Source organism: Cinclus cinclus, chromosome Z, assembly GCF_963662255.1.
Source record: "Cinclus cinclus chromosome Z, bCinCin1.1, whole genome shotgun sequence".
In the NCBI taxonomy this organism is placed as follows: Eukaryota; Metazoa; Chordata; class Aves; order Passeriformes; family Cinclidae; genus Cinclus; species Cinclus cinclus.
The window spans coordinates 50,260,015-50,279,013 of record NC_085084.1 but is presented as its reverse complement, the minus strand read 5'-3'; the positions used below and the strand labels follow the sequence as shown (position 1 = coordinate 50,279,013).

Here is an 18,999-nt window from a genome sequence, read left to right as displayed (position 1 = left end):
TCAGGATGGAGATCCTACCTCCCCAAACAAACAATTCTGTTTTCAGCCCTCATGATACAGGAACACCAAGTCAAAAACAGTTTTACTGACAGCTACTGTATTTATGGACAATTACATCACTTTAATGATCCCCTGTTGGTAATGTTTTGGACAAAACATTTTTAAGAGCAACTTTCTTCCTGGAGTATTTAGCTCCATGCTGCTTCCATAAGAGACTCAAGTCAGATGGTCCCTTCTTCCTTTCATCTATCATGTTCCAGAGACACAGATGTTCTAGGTTGAGACCCCTTGAGTTCCTGAAAGATATGTGCACTGGCTATTGGAAACATTGCTCCAGCCACCTCCAGACCTACTGGTTCTGGTCACATCTCAAACTACAAAATTATGCCTTCTTACTGCTAGTCCCAAGTAAACATCTGTTACTGGTAAATGAACCCACTATTCTACATGCCAGAAACCTGGAAGACCTGATGGGGGACCACAGATGCACTTTTTAAGTAACAACCACTGCTTTAGAAGTCTATAAACTCAGGATAAGAAGTTGTAAGTCAATGGGATGCTGAACACAAAATAAGATAGCTTTAAGTTACAGCAGGAGAGTTCTCAACCAGTGTAAGCAGCATTCTTCAGACAGCTGGCTGCTGCAACACTGTACGTCACACCGCAGTGCAATAGAGCAGGTTTAGACAAGTTTCTGAGGAACTTCAGTTCAGAATTAAGATAACTGTACCTCATGCAAAAATCTAGGTTAGAATGTTTCAAAAGGGACTGATCAAAACTGGAATAAAAAAGATTCAATCTGGTTATCATCTGGTTATCGGGTTAGATGATGCAGGTCCTAAAAGCAGACAAAACCATATTGAAAGGAAGCAAAGTCAGTGGACAAAACATGGAGAAATTATCTTTATGGCATCTTTTTTTTTTAAATGTCAATTGAGCAATATGGCATTTGCCAAGCTGTCAGAAGAGACAGATCTTAGAAAACACCTTAATATGTGTGAAAAGAGAACAGGCAGGAAGTAATGGCAGTATTAAACACAGGCTTGAAGGCACAAAATCATAGAATGATTTAGGTTGGAAAAGACCTCTAGGATAATATGTCTAGGATTTCTTAAGCCGAAAAATCAATTTTCCTATTATTTTAAAATCTTAGAATTCTTAAGCCATTCCTGCCTGCTTCATACATTACAATCCTTTTCCACAAGAACTGTAATAGGGGATCAAACCTGTAAATACATGGATTACAAACAGATGGTACTTTCAATAAAACTACAATGAAAATTGAGTGACAGTTTGATGATAAAATGGAAAGGAAGGTGCTCCTCTTTTAAGAGAAATTCCAAGTTTTGGCTGCAGATAAATCAAACGTAATTGCTTAAGATACAGTACAAACTTAAAAAAGGGCTTTCAAACAAAAGGTATTTTTTGAAACATACCGCACTCTACTTAAAAACAATCTCCTCTTACTAAGAAGGTTAACAGTTTACCTCCAATCCTGAAAGAATTTCCCATTTCACAATTTAACCAAAATGTATTATCTCTGATGAGAATAATCTAAACTGGCATTTCCCCCAAATATATTTTGTGCAATGTTCAGAATACTCATAATGACTTACACATAAAAATCATCTTTTATCAATGCATACTTTGTGCTTCCAATGCCTCTGTTGCTTTGCAGCATCTGAAAATACCTCAGGAAAGACAGCATTTACTTTTTGATAGTTTAGAAAGTTTCTAATTTTCACTTAGCCTATAAATTAATTAATTTAGCTGAACTGAGGAAATTGTATTCTGTCTTTTCTGGTTTTGCACTGAGAACCCTAGGAAAATAAAAACTTACACATAACCACCACAAAGCTACACAAACTATATGAAATCTTACATACCTTAAGACTTTTAGTGCGCTAGTAAATATGTACAAGCTTCAATAAACACGTTTCTCTATTTTGCTGTTTCTAAGTATTTAACTAGTTGTGCAAAGATAATGAAAACCACTTTTTTATGGAACTTCATCTCACGGATACACTGTTATGCCTCTAGTTCTTCCCTAACTGGAAGTGGTTATGATACTCTTAAAAAACTGGAACTCATTTTTCTAATTATTGCATTGAGATGCTGAAACTTGATATGTTGAAAGGAGATACCTCTTAATACATATTCAAATGCAGCATATCCTAGAAATCTAGGGAAAAAAATCCTTAAGAAAAAAATTGATTTTAAACATAAGAAGTTCTAAACTATGCCATGTGATAAAATGGCCAATTTCTCCAAATTTGCTGGCATAATTCAGAGCCAGAGCATGACCCACAAGACATATCATAAATCCATTTAACAGAGAGATGATTCCTTCATTTTTTATCTCACCTCTAATCCTAATGGAGTTTTCTGAAAAAAATGAAAAGGTCAAACATCTAACAATTTAATTTATAATATGTCCTGTTTCACATCACATCAGACTGATGGAATATTTATTTAATTTACAGTACTATTAATGTAATTAGTATATGATGTCCTCTGGTTCAAATTTTGTCCTCATTTTCAGCAATGAATGTAGACAGACTTTCTATTTTATTAAGGGCAAAATTTGGAGCAGTTAGCTATCTCTCCCTTGCATTTGTTAGAAGTATTTAATGATTGTGCATCAACTGAAATCTTTGCAGGATGTGTTAAAATATACCATCCTAACTGACTCTTCCTGTTTTGTATTTATGCACCAAAATCAAGTACGTACAATCTAGACACACACTTAGAAAAGATGCCATTGGGTCTGACTATTGCCTACTAAGAGAAATCATAAGCTAAAATACAGTTGGGACAGCCAGGCATGCTTATCTGCAGGACTGAAGCTCCCAACTCTTCAGATGTTTGTCATGGGAGAGCAATTTCATGGATGTGTCATTTGGAAGTCATCCTGCACATGTCTGAATAACAGGAAGTCTGAACTCTTGTCTTATTTCGTATATGTGCCCCTTTACACAAGTTATATTCCTCAGAACTCTCAATTCTTAACTCTTTCAAGGGCATGAAAACAGTTAACAGTTCCCAGCTCCACCTCACATATATACAGTAAGAGACACTAACAGACTCCCAGCTAAGTGCAACCTCATCTGATTTATAATCCAAATGTATTTGTCTTGAATAAGGTAAACAGGGAAAGAACAACTGATTGACCATCCATCAAACACTACATTTTGAAATAAGAATCAAGTCTTTATTTTCTAACAAGGAAGGTCCCATAACGACCATCACCCCAAACAGAAAACAGTAGTTTTTAAAGATTTCTATTTACTCATAAAAATTATATTAATGAAAAACTGTATTAACTGAAAAGGATGGACTTAAATGATTAAACACTACACTTCTCTTTGTAAAAACTTACGACAGGAAATGAGAGCTCAGGCAATATGGAGTGGACTAATTAAAAAAAGAAAGTAGGCCACCTTACAAAAATCATAGTTTAATCAGGCCATGAAAGCAACGAAAAGGAAATAGCAGAACACTGTAAATTGTCAAGTCAGGTATTTTAATTTCAATATGAGGCACACAGACCAAAATATTATTACATTTTATCCTAGTATCTCACTGATGGCACATATATTAAGAAAGTAGAGCCTTCACACACACTCCCTTCACTCCCTTCAAAGCACTCCTTTGGTGCTAAAATTTCAATACTGTTCCAGAATTTAAAGCTAAGTGTGAGAAGTATCTCTTGGCTGGTTACCAAAGTCTTCATGTTAAATCACTGGCATCCCTCCTGAGGTTGTCACACCTCAGTGAAGAACAAAAATATCTTTGCAGGTTGAATTTCTTAATTCAAGGTGTTAACAAACACATTTAAAGCCATATTTCTGCCACTCACATTCAGACAAACTACATTTTTCTTTATGTGGAATAAATAAACACATTCTTCCATTAATTCTGGGACGGCAATGTTTAGAGACATAGGGGAGAGAAAAAGAAGGGAAGAAGGCAGAGCCATGGCATACCAATAAAATCTAGACAGACAGACTACAAGTTTGCTGGAAGCCAAAACTTCAGGTGCCCAGATCAGTTGTAAGACTTGATCCTTTCCACAGTTAGAGCAACACAGGCCTAAGTGCACTGGAAAGCCTCCTAGGCTACATACGTTATGACTTGAAAACAAAAACTGCTTTGAATTAAAGTACTGAATATATTTTAAGTAATGAATGTATTTTAGACTGAAAGCCAAAAGGGTTCAGAGGTTTTCCTATGTTGTTAAAAAAAAACATAATTAGTTCAGTAGTAAGCTGCAAAAACCACCTGCAAGGTTTTGACTTCCATGAAGCTTATTTTGGATAGTTATAATAGTATTTTAAAATCATCATGACTAATTTTTCTTTATGCAATTTCCAATAAATTTTGCTTTGATTTGTGTCATTAAAATGCTTAGTATCTTGCGTGTTGACTTTGTGGCTACAAAAGAATAATGCAAACAGAAAAAGATAGTACCAGACAGTTCCAGTTTGACTTGAAACAAACCAAGTCTGACATTTCTCTTTTTTAACTACAGCGGTTTAACATCCAAAATTACAGGAGATGAAGCTGGTGCACAGTACATCATAATTCATGGAAATTCAACTTTGAATGACACAGATAATTATACAATTAACGTAATAATAGTTTTGTTTTATGAAAGCACTACAAATGTAGAAGTTCCCAGTGCTCCAAGGCTTTTAAAAAAATTAATCCTAAAGAAAGCTCAACGTACAAAACGTGATTGTCCAGGGACACCTGTTATACTTTATGTCAGCCACTGTCTTAAACAGTGCAACTTGTAGGCAGCCATGAAGAAGATATTGTCAAATGTTCTTGTTTCTCCAGCTAACTTTTCAAAGTATGTGCTGAAAGATTGGCACAGGACAGTGCTAATGAGTAAAATTCATAAAAGTTTGATGAGTAAATAAAAGAGCCCTTAGGAGAGACAAAATACCCTCAACATAAAAAAATCATCCTTAGTCTTCATTCAAAACTGCACTCAAAATAGTGGATATTGTGCTTTGAACCCTCAGCCCACCCACTTACTTGCTTTTTGAAATAAAAATACAATATACACCTTGGGCTTTAAGTCAAAGGAATGGAATTTACTATCCCAGAGTCTGTTCCCTAGGAATCTATAAATACTGTCTTCATTCACAGCAACTATTATTATGCCTCTGCTCAGAACAGTAACTGAACAAACATTCCTCTGTATTTAACTATATTCCTTTTCAACACAAAATAGACACTTCTTCGAATCCTTCAGAGAGTGAATCAGCTTAGCCCTACCTGAAGATTGAACCCTTCTTTCCCTTTGACCCCTAAAGTGCTTCTCACTCTGCTGGGTGCCAGTTGTGCATGATTGCTTGTAGATGCATTTTAAAAACATCTGGGACTGGACTGGTAAAAATTTTTTTTTTTTAAACTCGTCAGTTTTGTTGACAATTGCTTACCTCATTATCTGACTCCACAAGCACTTGATCATATTCACTAAGAGCTACTAGGAACATGATAGATGTGACATTTTCAAAGCAATGTATCCATTTTCTTCTTTCTGATCGTTGGCCTCCTACATCCACCATTCTGCAAAATTAACAACTACATCAATTCCATGAACACCTTAACAGATAAACATCCAACCACAAACACAACAAAAATCAAAGATTTAGATAAAAACACAGTTTCGTTTGGTTTCCTTAATGATTCTTTTTCCCGCTGGTATTTAATAGAATATGTTGCAAGCAGACAGTTAATCATATTTGCTTTAAGTCTGATGGATTTTCTGTATTTGAGCTATTGTGAGTCTCAAGCCCCTCAGAATTATGATATATAAAGGTCTCATGAGCAATGATTTGGCAATGTATGCCTCATGTATTTATTCAGCAACAGACACAAAAAAGATGGTGGACTACATTTTCCCCCCACACACATCAGAATCAAAACCCACAACTTGTTAAAGCTGCCCCATGTTAAGCAGACAAATAGAAAACAATACGTATCTACTAAATAAAAACTCCTGTCTGCTTGCCATGTATTCCCACTTCGTTCCATGTTTCAGCGTAAACACGGGTGTCTAACTCATAATTACAACTCCATAGTTATTTTTGAACTGTACTTGCACAAAAGTAGGGTGATATCTCTCTAAAAATCAACTGCACAAATGGTAACTTTTTATTCCATAATTTACATGAATAACAAGGACATACAGTTGTATTTTCAGATTATGATGCATACTAAAACTTTGATACATATTATTGAAAAGATAAATTGCAGATTTTCTATCACTGAAAATTACTCTCAAAAATAGCAAACCTAATTGTCTTTGATCATTCTGACATCTTTAACATGAGCTCCTAAACATATGTGGACAATTACAAGAAGATAAATTGACCAAGTTCAAATTTCAGAAACAGAATAATTGCTTTTTATGCACTTTAAACCAATATCCTTACTTGGCATTGTTAATGTAAAAGGAAACAAAAGAAATCAAGCAAGTGAGTGCTAAAACCTTTTTTCCTACCTGAAAATGACACTTTGTAAGTCGAATGGATATTCAATGATCCCTGTTGTTGGGACTCGAACTCTGAGCACATCCTGTTGGGTTGGCAGATAGGTAGAATCTGCTATGCGGTCCAAGTCATTAAGATAGCTATAAACAGGGAGAAACAACAGGAATGCTAGACAGTGACACCATCCTCCCACCAAGGAAAAGAGAAGGGAAAACTTGGGAAGGAAATGGGCTGTGGGGTATGGAGAAGTACAACAGAGAAAAAAAAATAAAAAAGCATTATCGGCAGAAAAGAGGGGACAAAACATAAAAATGTACTCTGTCGCCACTTACTTAGGTTCAAGTTATCTCTACAAGAAAGGTAGCATAATTATTATGGGGTTTTCTTCCCATACAACTTTGTTTGACTTTCACATGTAAATTCACTAAAGCTGTCAATTATGTAATTCTGGGAAATTTAGAGACAGTATTATATAAAGCATGAAAAATTTAAAATTCCATGGAATATATAACTTATTTCTTGATATGCAGTCTGTAGTGACTACATACACACACCTGGGTAAACTAACATGAACCTTCCAAAGGACAATGGACTGCTACAGAAGAGATAACAATCTTCAGCAGTCTAGTGTAACTGACTGGTAATAGATCATTACCAGTTATGACAGGAGGATAAAGAGCAGTTTTGAGACTACATTTAAAATGGAAAACTCCAACCACTGACAATTACATCACTCTCCAGATCTTGTTACCGGAAGGCAGCACAAACTAATTAGAGCAATCTCTGGCACCTGAATTCCTGTATTCACACTGAAACTGCTGATTAGGTTGATAAACCTGCAGTACTTGAAACACACTCCAGTTGGTCAGCAAATAATCCAAAACTGCTATAAAATTGCTTGTAAATGTTCAATAACTACAACATAGAATTATTCTGCTCATTGGTTAATGGTGAATTTCAACCGTAAAGCACCAGTGTACTGAAGGTTTTAATAAGCTGTTATAAAAACATCCTTCAAAGAAAGAAGGCACCCATGTGTGTGTCCAGGAGCAGGACATCTCATGAAGTCAGTTCACCAGGAAGCTTATGCTCTACCCACAGTGTACCTGTGGCAGAAAGACTACTGCAGGAAACCAAGTTCTTTGACATTTGGGTAATTCACAGCAGAAAAATAATCTACAGTTAGCCACTGAGAAGACAAACCAATAAATGAATGTATTACTGTATCAATTTATTTAAATGAAAATATCCCAGGTCTTTGTTGTACAACTTGCAGTCTTCTATCATTGCTATTTTAATGCTGTGATCATACAGCAAATTGTCAATAAAATTCTTCCTAGATAGAAAAAAATAGTTTCAATTTCAAGGTTTTTGTTTTGGGGTTTTTTTTGTTTGTTTGTTTTTTTGTTGTTTGTTTTTTTGTTTTTCTTTTGGTCAGTTGATTGGTTGTTTTCGGGGATTTTTTGTTCTGTTTTGTTTGTTTTTTTGGAGTTTCTTTACATTTTATTTTAACAGACTTTTCTGCTGAAAACTTATTTGTGCTGGAATTCAGATTGAAATGAAGGTTTGCACTGTTGCTCTGAAGCACAGGAACAGGTATTTTCTGCTACTGACTGTTCTGCATACAATTACACTTCCGGTTACCCCACGAAGATTATGTAAATTCGTGTTCTGCTATCAACTTCAGGGGGATTAAACATGTTTCTGAAAATTAAACTGAAAGCTCTTCCAGCAGCAGCAACACCAAGTTGCCTTCAAGATAAATGCACTAAAAATTCCACAAGACACTTTTAAAATTTACATATCCTTTAAAATAAAGTAAGAATTTAAAAACCCCTCTATCTTCTTTACATAAGAACATCTGTCACTGGGATTGACATCAGGGTCTTTCCATTTTAGGCACTGTTTTAATCATTGTCTGAAGACTTTTGATATATCACAGAAATAAAATGTCTCTTTTCAGTCAGGTGCAATCTTCCTAAAATACCAATGAGAGCAAAACAACACACATAAGGTCAATACATTATCATAACTTGTATATTAATTGAAAAACTTTACATTACATCTCTACATCTACGGTACCACACAGACAAATCTCAAGGTACTTTCACTTTATGAAGCACAATAATGGATTTTTGCATTGCATTAGAAAGGTTGGGGTGACAGTCTGATTTATCTGAACAACTGCTTGTTGAGCTGAGTCACTATTTCAAAATGCTGAGGGAATATGTAAGTGAATGCAGCTGACTACATAAAAGGAAAAGACAACTAGAATACAATTAAAATTTAAAGGCATACCAGCAACACACACATTTTTCACATGCTACTATTCTAACTGTTCCTGTAACGTTGAAAATTTATTATTTGGCTTACCACAGCTTTACTGTCACAATAATGATTTATGCTTTCAAATCTTCCTTGTACCAAAAGAATTGGATATTTAACATCTTTTTACCCTCATGAAATCTGGGGTTTAAAGAAATCCCCTCATCACCACAGAAGTGCAGTATTGCACACGTAAGCTTTAAACATCCTACAGCTTATTAAACGAGTAATTTATTTATTTTTAAATTACTTTATTAGACAGCAACTTTAAATTAAAATATCAAAAGTGCTAGCTGATGCCCAGTGTCTTCTGCTTTCGACTCTTGGCTCCAGACCATTCTACCTGCTCCTCTGACCATTCCCAGCTGCCAGCTCTTTCACTTGTCTAATAATGGTAACACGTTTCCATCAGAATTACTTGGAATAGTAAGGAAACACTACTGAAATTGTTCTGATTATGGTTTATTTGATGGGCATGTCCTGGGATGTTGCAAATCCATAAACTCCAGCAGGAAAGCAAGGTGGAGTTATTTCCTCCACTGCCTTATCTGCAACCAGAAGAGAACTTGTGAAGCCATGCTATGCAAAATGTGTTGGGTTCTTAAATGCAGATGGATGAGAAGTAAATGAAAATGAAGATTTTGATGGGCTTTTTTATGTATCTGCTTACTAATAAACTGAGTCACTGTGGTTCTAAAGCACTTAGCTAATGCAGCCCTAACTATACTGCCTTCCTGGGCAAACAAATCCTACATATACACAAAAACTTTAAACACATAAGAGATATGCACAGTGTGTTTTAGGGTAGATGCCCAGCTCAAAATGAATTAACAAATACTGCAATGAGTCTTACCAATTCACCTAACACCCCAGCCTACACTTCAACTGGCTGCGCAGTCATTCTTGCAAACAAATCACAAGACTTGAGGTAGCTACAATCTTACCCAAAAGGAGAGCAGCCAATAATTGACTAGACCAGGTATTTTTTCAGTTTATTTAAAGTCATTATAACACTATGGGTATCAGAAGCACCCTGGAAGCTATCTTGAGGGCTAGTCCAACTGTGAGTAACCACCAGCATTAGCACAGGAAATTTGGTTGTCCAGGTAGTAACAAAAGTGCAAGACACTTAGGTCTCAGCTACATGGTACTCAGAGCTCATTTTCACCACCTACTAAGAAATCTAAGAGTTACACCATAGCTATACAGCCTCTCTTCCAAAACTACTCAGCTAGGCATTACAGAAAAGAAAGAAAATGGGAAAATACATGGTTTCTGAGTAAATTTATAATGCAGACCAAGTTCCAAAAGTTAATTATAGCTGTAATTAGTTTTGATAAAAATGAATTTTAGTGGCTGCTGAGGTAATTTTCCAGGGGGTTGCTATAGTGACAGGCAGAAGGTGCCTTACTGAGGCAATAAGTATGAAATGAATTGGTGGCAGTGGACCTCCCTTGACGTCAGGACAAGCTACCAGCATCTAGCAACACGCCTGTGATCTGCATGCTCAGCAGAAGCAGAGGAAGACTTTTGTCTCCCTGTCAGCACCAAGAGCAAAGTAAATATTTTTAATGCAATCTTTATGCAAAGTAATTATTTTTACATCACTTATGACAAGGTCCAAGCCTGCAGCCGGCTTCAGGGAAGCTGCCAGGCTATGGAGGTGCTAACAGTGCCCCTGAAAGAAAGCACTTGTCAGAGCTGCTGTTGGTCCACATTTCCAAACAAACCGCAGGAATAGGATTATGGGAGTAGACCGAGTCTGTACTTTTCTACATGTATCTCCCATACAGGAATCAAGCAAGGAAGTGAGACTCCTAAGCTAAAGGAGATCAGCTATTTTAACCAGTAAAGTTCCTTAATAAATTGAGTATGAGTCCAGTCACCATGAACAGGTAGCTCAATCCTGAGCATCATTTTCCTAGGGCTACATCACTTCATGAAGACAGACCACCAAAACTTACTTGAATTTACTTTCAGAAATTAAGATCTTGGAGCACCTTCAACATGAGACAGACTCTTCAAAGGAAACACCCTCCTCCAGCTATGAGCTACTACTTACCAGCATCGAGGTCAGATTTTTCCAAGTAATCAGATGATAAAAGAAGCATTTTCTAAGGAATAAATCCATAGGATGAATTTCTGTAACATTAAACTATGTTCAGCATACGGCCTAATTGATCGGGGGCAGGCAGTAGGGCATGGGCAGACAAAGGTAGAAAGGGTACGGCCTTCAATCCTTCTCTAACATACTTTCCCTTTCTGAGGTTATAAATGAGACTAGTCTGCTCATCAATACTATCTAACAACTTTTCCTAAACTCAGCAGGCAAAACTGATGTAGCAAAGTGCTGAATTAATACTCACTAGCACACTATCAAACCCTGTGCTTAGGAGTCTGAGGGACACTTTGAGCACAGAAGTCCCTGGAGAGCAGAATGCCTCTTAAACACACTGCTGAGGAGAAAGGATGTGACTGGCACCATACCAGAAATACTATGTTACTAATCTCTAAATAAAACCAAACATGTTGAGATAGACATAATTATTGACACTGATAGAAAGGTCAGTATAAAACTAGTTAATGATGATTTGTTATCGCCCAGCCAGCCAATACACCTCTGTGGAAAGAACAAGACTACAGGGATCAGGGAAGGGACAAACCTCAAAATATTCTACAAATTCTGTTGCCTAACATAAAAGTTTGTTGGTGATTTCAGTGTAACCACAGTTATAAAAGCAAGTCTTATCAGCAACATTTCACATACAAATGCTTTCTCACTGCATTCAATGACAAGACAGATTTTGTTATGATATATAAACATTTACACCTTTTCAATCCCAAAGTTCTGAGGTTTAACGCAAAAAAGTCTTTTCCCCAAGATTAGGATGGATATGACCTTCTTCCTTGTTTCAAACACAGATAATGACAATGCAAGAGAAAATAGAAACCTAACCAAAGCCTATGACTAAGGATAATTAGGCAAGATATTTAATAATATTTGATGTGCCTCTGTCCTTTGGAGCCTAGCTACTCTGGAGTGGGGCTATACTCCATCCTACTGTTGGGGTTTGGTATGGTTTTTGGATGGGGTCAGAGTTTTTTAGTTTGCTCTGCAAAACTTTGAGGCAGTTGATGAGGCCACTCTCCTAAAAAACCCTAGCACTAATTCTGACCATGTGCTGAAAAAAAAAAGCCTTTATTTTTTTGCATCTTGGAGAAAACAAACTGGCTTGACTTTCAACAGCACATATGAAAAATGCTAAAGCTGCTGTAGCAGGATTTTTCCTGCCTCACAGAGCTGCCAGAAAAATATCACAAGTGTCCTCTATGCTAACAGGCAGCAATCCAGTAAATGGAATCAATTTTTAGTGTGCAAAACTAAATGTAAACAAGTATTGGCTGTGTTCTCAGAACTTCTGTAGAGGTTTGTGTTTCTAAGATTCTACACCATTGATAAATTGAGGTAAATTGCCAGTTTTCAGAACTATCTCATCTTAATCTATAGTAAACAGAACAGAGCTAAAATTGAAGTGAGCTAGGAAGAAGTCTACACAGTGTTGTTTTTATCCATTTTCCACCCAAATCCTACCAAGTTGTCTTCCTCAACTTCCTACATCACTAAAAACCAACCTCAGCAAAGGCTAAAAAAGATAAGTCACCAAATAAGCAAATGCTCATGCAAACTTTTCTTTTTAGGAAATGAGGTGTCAAAAATTATACAGTCATCAAGAACATATTTGGTACTGCATGAAAAAAGCATTCTGAAAGAAATACATACTGTATACTGCTTTACATGGTCCCACTTCCCTTTCTGAATTTCTCAAGTTCTGTTGCATAGCCTGCAGATTTTTCTATGGGAAGCAGTAACTTGGTATGCATGTCCCATCTTTCTTCAGACATTGCTTTTATTTTTGGGACTATATCTAAGGCATAAGACAGGATTAACATGGTTCTGCTGCAAGAACCTGATCTTTGAATTTCAGACTTTCATTTTTATTTACTGTTTCTACCTTACTCTAAATCTTACATAAGGCTGTGTAAACTGTGCATACACAAAAGCAGAATCTATGATTCTTCAACACAAACTGCCCTCAAGTGTAGCTTTAGGACATTCACATACATTTTTACAAATGAAGGTAAACAAGAACCAATCAACAATTTATGAAATAATAATGTACGTATACACCTTTTACATTATGACTATATGGTTTTGTCACTACACACTAATGACTGCTACACACATATCCCAGGTAGGTGTTCAGAATTTGCTATCCATTCAGAATCTGCTAACCCTTCAGCTGCATAGCAAGTCCCAATTTTGGACAATTTTGCTCCTTCTGAAGGACCCATCGATCATGCACTAAGAGTGCCCTACACCTTTATGAAATAAAAAAAATTATTGCTAAAGGCAATGCCAAGAAATGGAGTAAACTGCTAGTTTACTAGCAGTAAAAACTTAAGATTCATACGCTGATCTTGCCCCCTGTGTACCCCCAAACATATTGTATTTAACAGGTGCTAATTCCATTGAAATTTACCTATTTCAGAAGCGTAACACAGAAGGAAGATGATATTCTCAGCCGACAGGTATAAATGAATTATTTAACTGAAGTTTTGAAATACATCAAACTCAAATGGAATACAGCCATAGAAAAATTACTAGATGACTGAAGCCTTTCAATTCCTGCAACAGTTGTACAAAAGGTGTACTTCACTGAGCAGACATCAGTAGGCTTCACCTCTTTCCTTCCTGTTCAAAATGAGTGATACGTTGTAAATGACCTCAGATTCACACCCTTGAACTCTTATTACATAGTAAAATATGGGAATATGCATTTCTATACTAACTGTCCAACTACCTCAGCTTACAGTATATGAAAAGCTGTGCAACTGCAGGAATTGAGCTATTAAAGGTGACAGCAAATGCAGAAAGAAATGCCTCAAAGACTATACATGTATGAAAATACCACGGCATGCATGACTAATGAAGCAGTACATTACATAATAACAAAATGTGCTATAGATATCCACTGGCATATCTATCACACTACTGGGAAAAACATATTTAATTATCTGAAGGGTTAGAAAACATAGCTATGTAAGGGAAACTAAAGATATACGCTCAGTGCTTGTGTAGCTACTGGAAAGTTCTTGGTTGGAGTGCCCAAATACTTCAATTTCATGCGGCCAGAGAAAGATGAAATTGAATATCTGAACCAAGCAAAGCTCTGGGACACCTCCTAGGTCTTAACACTTAACACTGTATTTTGTTCATGAATGGCAAGCCTTTAGTGTCATACTGGAGAAAAATGGTGATGAATTTCAAAAATTCCAATTGCAACCCAAATTCTCTAACACAGAAGATTTTTGCCTCTCCTCTCCTTAGGCTTTAAAAAGGTATATACAATCACACTGTTGACTTGTAACCCTTTTACATTTGGATTAAGGTCTAGGCACCTGGTGAAATATATTCTGACCGATCTCCTCTCACACAGCTACTACTAAAGGCAATTCTCCATGTATTAGTTTCCATATGTCTTACATTGAAGCAGCATCTTAAAGGGAAGTAATCTGACAGTAATTAAGTGGCTAAGTCACCCAGTAATGCACATGGAAAGCAAATAACCTTGATATACCTCATGTGCTCTTGAATTTGCTACAGAGAAGTCTAAAACTGATTTTAAAACAACATGAACATCCAAGCTTTGGAGCATCCAGTAGTCAGTAAAGAGAACAGAATGTATTTGTTAAGCCTCCAAGTTCAAATCAACTTCCATAGTGCAGGGAATTTTCTTTCTTAAGACACTACTCCCATCTCTTCTACTAAACATACACTGGATGTATTCTTTCAGAGCACAAGCAGTGGGTATTAAAACATAAAAAATTAAGCTAACAATAATAAAGAATGACAAAATAGGTCAAAAAATGGCAGGAAGTGAAAGTAGTATGATATACAGGACATACTAGAAAACCTGAAATATAATTTAGAAACATTAAAATAACAGGAAGGAGACTATGTGTAGTAAGAGCATAATTTAGGTTGTGAAAGACCTCAAACATCATTGAGTCCAACACTTACCAATCACCACCTTGTCACTTAGATCATAGCACTAAGTACAACATCCAGCTACTTCTTGAACAACTCTACGGATGGCGACTCCACTGCTTCTCTGAGCAGTCTGTTTCAATGCCTAACAACTCTTTCCAAGAAGAAATTATTCTTGATGCTCAAAAAAATGAACCTTAGTGCAACTTGAGGCTATGTCCTCTTGCTCTATCTCTTGTTACCTGGAGAAATGTCTGACCCCCCAGCTGCCTACCTCCTCTTTTCAAGGCAGTTGTAGAGAGTGGCAAGTTTACACCTGAGCCCTCTTTACTCCAGGCTAAAGACCCCCAGCCCCTTCAGCTGCTCCTCACAGGACTTCTGCTCCAGCCCCTCAGTATCTGACCTGCAGTAAGGGGGCCAGAACTGGACACAGGATTTGAGATGTGGCCTCAGCAGTGCTGAATGCAGTGGGACAAACCCTTCCACGCTTTCTGATACAAGAAATACCTGATGTGGTCCTGCCAACCACACTACTTCTTATTCAAGCCAGGATCCCATTGGCATTCTCAGCCACAAGCTGGCTCATGTTCAGCTGCTGTCAACCAGCACCCTGAGGTCATCTTTTGCTGGGCAGTTTTCCAGCTACTCTGCCCCTGCCTGTATCACTGCCTTGGCCTGCTGTGACCCAAGGGCTGGACTCAGCACTTAGCCTTGTTGAAGACCGATGGCAGAAAAAAGCAATATAGGCAGCAGACTGAAAATACTACTACTACCACCACTAATACTACTGCTACTATAAAAACACAGTGGAAAACTACTGAGAAGATGAGAGGCTTGTGCAACGAATGAACAAAGAACACATATAACAGTCACAGATATGCTTACAAGAGAGCTAGTGGATAACAAACAATTTGGTTCATACAGCAAATCATAAGACAATGAGCGCCAAGTGCTTGTTTCTGCCTTGCTACCTTGTAAATCCCAGTAGTAACTTTTAATTTATTTCCTTGCTTTGTGACAGCGATATAATGCTAATAAATTTGTTTGGGTGCTTTACTGATAATCATCCATGCTCCATTTTTGAAATAATGTTTATTTTGTGTCTGCTTTTTTTTTTTTTTTAGTGTACTTAAATACCTGGCAAAAACTCTACTTGCAAGCATAAGTATACATAGAGGCTTTTCTAAAGACTCATATAAACAAATCTAATTCAAAAGATTTTGCAGAAATCCATAGTATGAACCATAATAAATTCACCAAATCTTCAAAAACTCATGGCAAACTGCTGAATGTGCTGAGCTTGAGAAATAGCCAATCAACTAGCACATGTACCTTTTGCAAGACAATGTACCAGGAAATTTTTTTATAGATACTTAATGATTATTCCTTACTATTTTAATACTACTCAAAAGATCCACTATGGTGACCATTTCATTAAAAGTAGGTCAAAACTATGGTATTCAGCACAATCTGATCTGAAGTAGCATCAGATCATTATTTCCTACTTAGGAGAGTAAATTCTATTTGCAGCCTCTAAGACACAGCACACAAAATACATACATTTATTTCAACTTTAAAACCAGTATCTCATCTGTTGTGGAAACAAAGTTAGGACCTACAAATATAAGAAATTCAAAATGTGAGAAGAACTCTGCCTCATCTTCTATTTAACTTTGCCACTCATTTCAGTAGAGAAACTATATGAAAATATTGTATATTGTTAGTAATGTGTCTCTTAAATTTTCTTTTCACTGTTTATGCAACCTGAAATTTTTCTCTTTATGTAATATTGTATTTGTTTCCTTGCCACCTAAAAATAAAACATAATATGGTATGTTTGGGAACTGTGAGAATTCAAACAATACAAGAAAGATGCCACTGTGCTTTGTATCAATCTACACCAAAATGTATGTGCAAAAATGATGGGTTGGGAAGGTAACCAGGACAGAGAACTGCACAGGACAACAGAAACCCTATGCATAGGGCAAAGGGAAGTAATGGCATGGTGATAATATTGCAATGAATCTGAGGAGACTTAGGCATCCATAGTCTTCACCTGCCTAAATTCTACCAGCAAGATCCTAGTGAGTTTGTCTTGACTAATTCCCTTATAAAGTGCTTCACTAGATAACGATGCTCAGACTACTGTGCAGATAAATGCCACCTCTCATGTCTAATGTCCTGCTACAATGAGCTTAATGGAACTTTGATGGTGCACTTTCTTAAGTAAGAGGTGTCCATTTGCATACACATGCCAAATGGAGACTGGAATTATACCACTGGAATAATTTTTTTCTAGTTAATTTTTAATTTTTTTTCATAGCTAATACAAAAATCAATGTAGAATCCATGGACGTTTTTTCCATGGCTTTAATAGCAAACTATGCTGTGTTTGTCAGCATTGGTCAACATCAAAAGGCCATCATCTGTTTCTTCAACAGCAGATGAAGAATTTTATGAGAGCTGTATGCTACATCACTAAAAAATAACTAAGATTCATGGAGTAAATCTTCAGGCAGACATCAGATCCCAATGACAAATTTCACACTGCTTTTTAATCAGATTCCAGTTCCAAGAAAGTAAAAGCATAACATTTCAGACATTTCTTACTCACATAGGCATTTTTATTACTGTTGATCTAGAACAAACAATTTAACTTGAAGCGCTTTCCTGATGTCTTTCTGGCAGCCATGTTCTTTGAAGTTTAGACTTTGTTTCCATAATAGAAAGGCAGATCAGTATAAAACAAATCCTTTTGTTTAGTACTGTTTACCTCACCACTAAGACTATAAATGTCAGGGAAAGAAAATGGAAAAACTGAAAAATAGGAGTTCTTGGACATTTCAATTCTTTTTAATTATATGGAGATCAACTTTGCACTTCCCAGTACTCACTAGTCACACTACATGAAGTTATTTTTGTCCATCTTGGAAGAGAGTAGGTTGAATAGGCTTAACAAAAAATCAAATTAATTACAATGTTAATTTAAGACTTTACATGATCACAGACTGTCATTTTCTGAAATAAGTGTAGATATGATCCTAAAATAGATGTATACACTCCTTAATTGAATTAAGTATGCATATATTCAGCTATGTTTGTGCTGCATATGCATACAAACATGTACACAGACATACAGTACAATAATATAGAAAGTAAAAATTACTTTGTTAGAAACAGAAAGTTCTATATAGTTGTTCATGGCTACCATGTACTTACTATTTAGTTGAATCTGATAATTGATATTCCCGTCGTCTATCGTAACACTCCTGAATTCCAGGGTCATTCCATAAGCTTCTTATTGCATCTACATACGGGTTCTCAAAACTTGACACCTTCTCTACATCAACTTCTCGAACTAACAGTGCATGAACCTAATTCAAGACAAACAAAACAGTAAAATTTACCTCATTTTCTGTGTTTGCAGGCAGCTCACATACAATGAACAAGATCAAAAATCCTCCACATTGGTCACATCACCAACATGTATGTTCAATTTGAAAAATCAAATACCATGAAGATGATTGTGAAAATGCAAAAATGAGGTAACCTTTAAACTAATAGGACAGGGAGTGAAGTTGCTTTCAGGAAAATTGTATCTAAGACTTCTTTCTTTTGGGACACCAATAATTGTTTCCAAAACATTGAAACAAAATAAAAATAAAAATAAAAATGATGGACAAAACTGAAGGATTCTGTAAGTACCACCAAATTCAAATGGATCGTTAAGATCTAACTACTGCTATTTTAACTTAACTGTTCCACAACCAAAGTCTAGATGGTGAAGATGACTGTTCAGTTCAATATACTTTTGACAAGAGTAGACAATATTTTGCATGTTATATTTCCATGTAATAATGTAACATTTACATTCCTTCTGGGGATATAACAATTTCCTCTTTATTTGCCAGAAATCCTGCAGATAGTTATTTAATTCTTTTTGGAAAACCATGTCTCACATTTAGGATCTTCTTTATGAGTTTCTACAAGTATTTAAAACAAGATTCCAGAATAAGAACACTGTAATCTTTGGGAATGTTAATCATGACATCTCCACTTGAGGAGATACTAAAATAGCAATCATGTCTTCTTCTTATTCCTGTCAGAAAACTATGGGCA

General features: G+C 36.2%; 1 protein-coding gene across 1 annotated transcript in view; it reads right to left on the bottom strand.

The window, feature by feature from the left end:
- Window positions 1-18,999, bottom strand: part of LOC134056145 (guanine nucleotide-binding protein G(q) subunit alpha) — a 116,585-nt gene that overhangs the window by 20,197 nt on the left and 77,389 nt on the right. The window contains exons 3-5 of the mRNA XM_062512721.1: window positions 18,100-18,254; window positions 6,518-6,646; window positions 5,451-5,580 (exon numbers count right to left, since the gene is read on the bottom strand). Of these exons, the coding sequence (XP_062368705.1) occupies window positions 5,451-5,580; window positions 6,518-6,646; window positions 18,100-18,254 (414 nt within the window). The remainder of the gene's footprint in view (window positions 1-5,450; window positions 5,581-6,517; window positions 6,647-18,099; window positions 18,255-18,999) is intronic.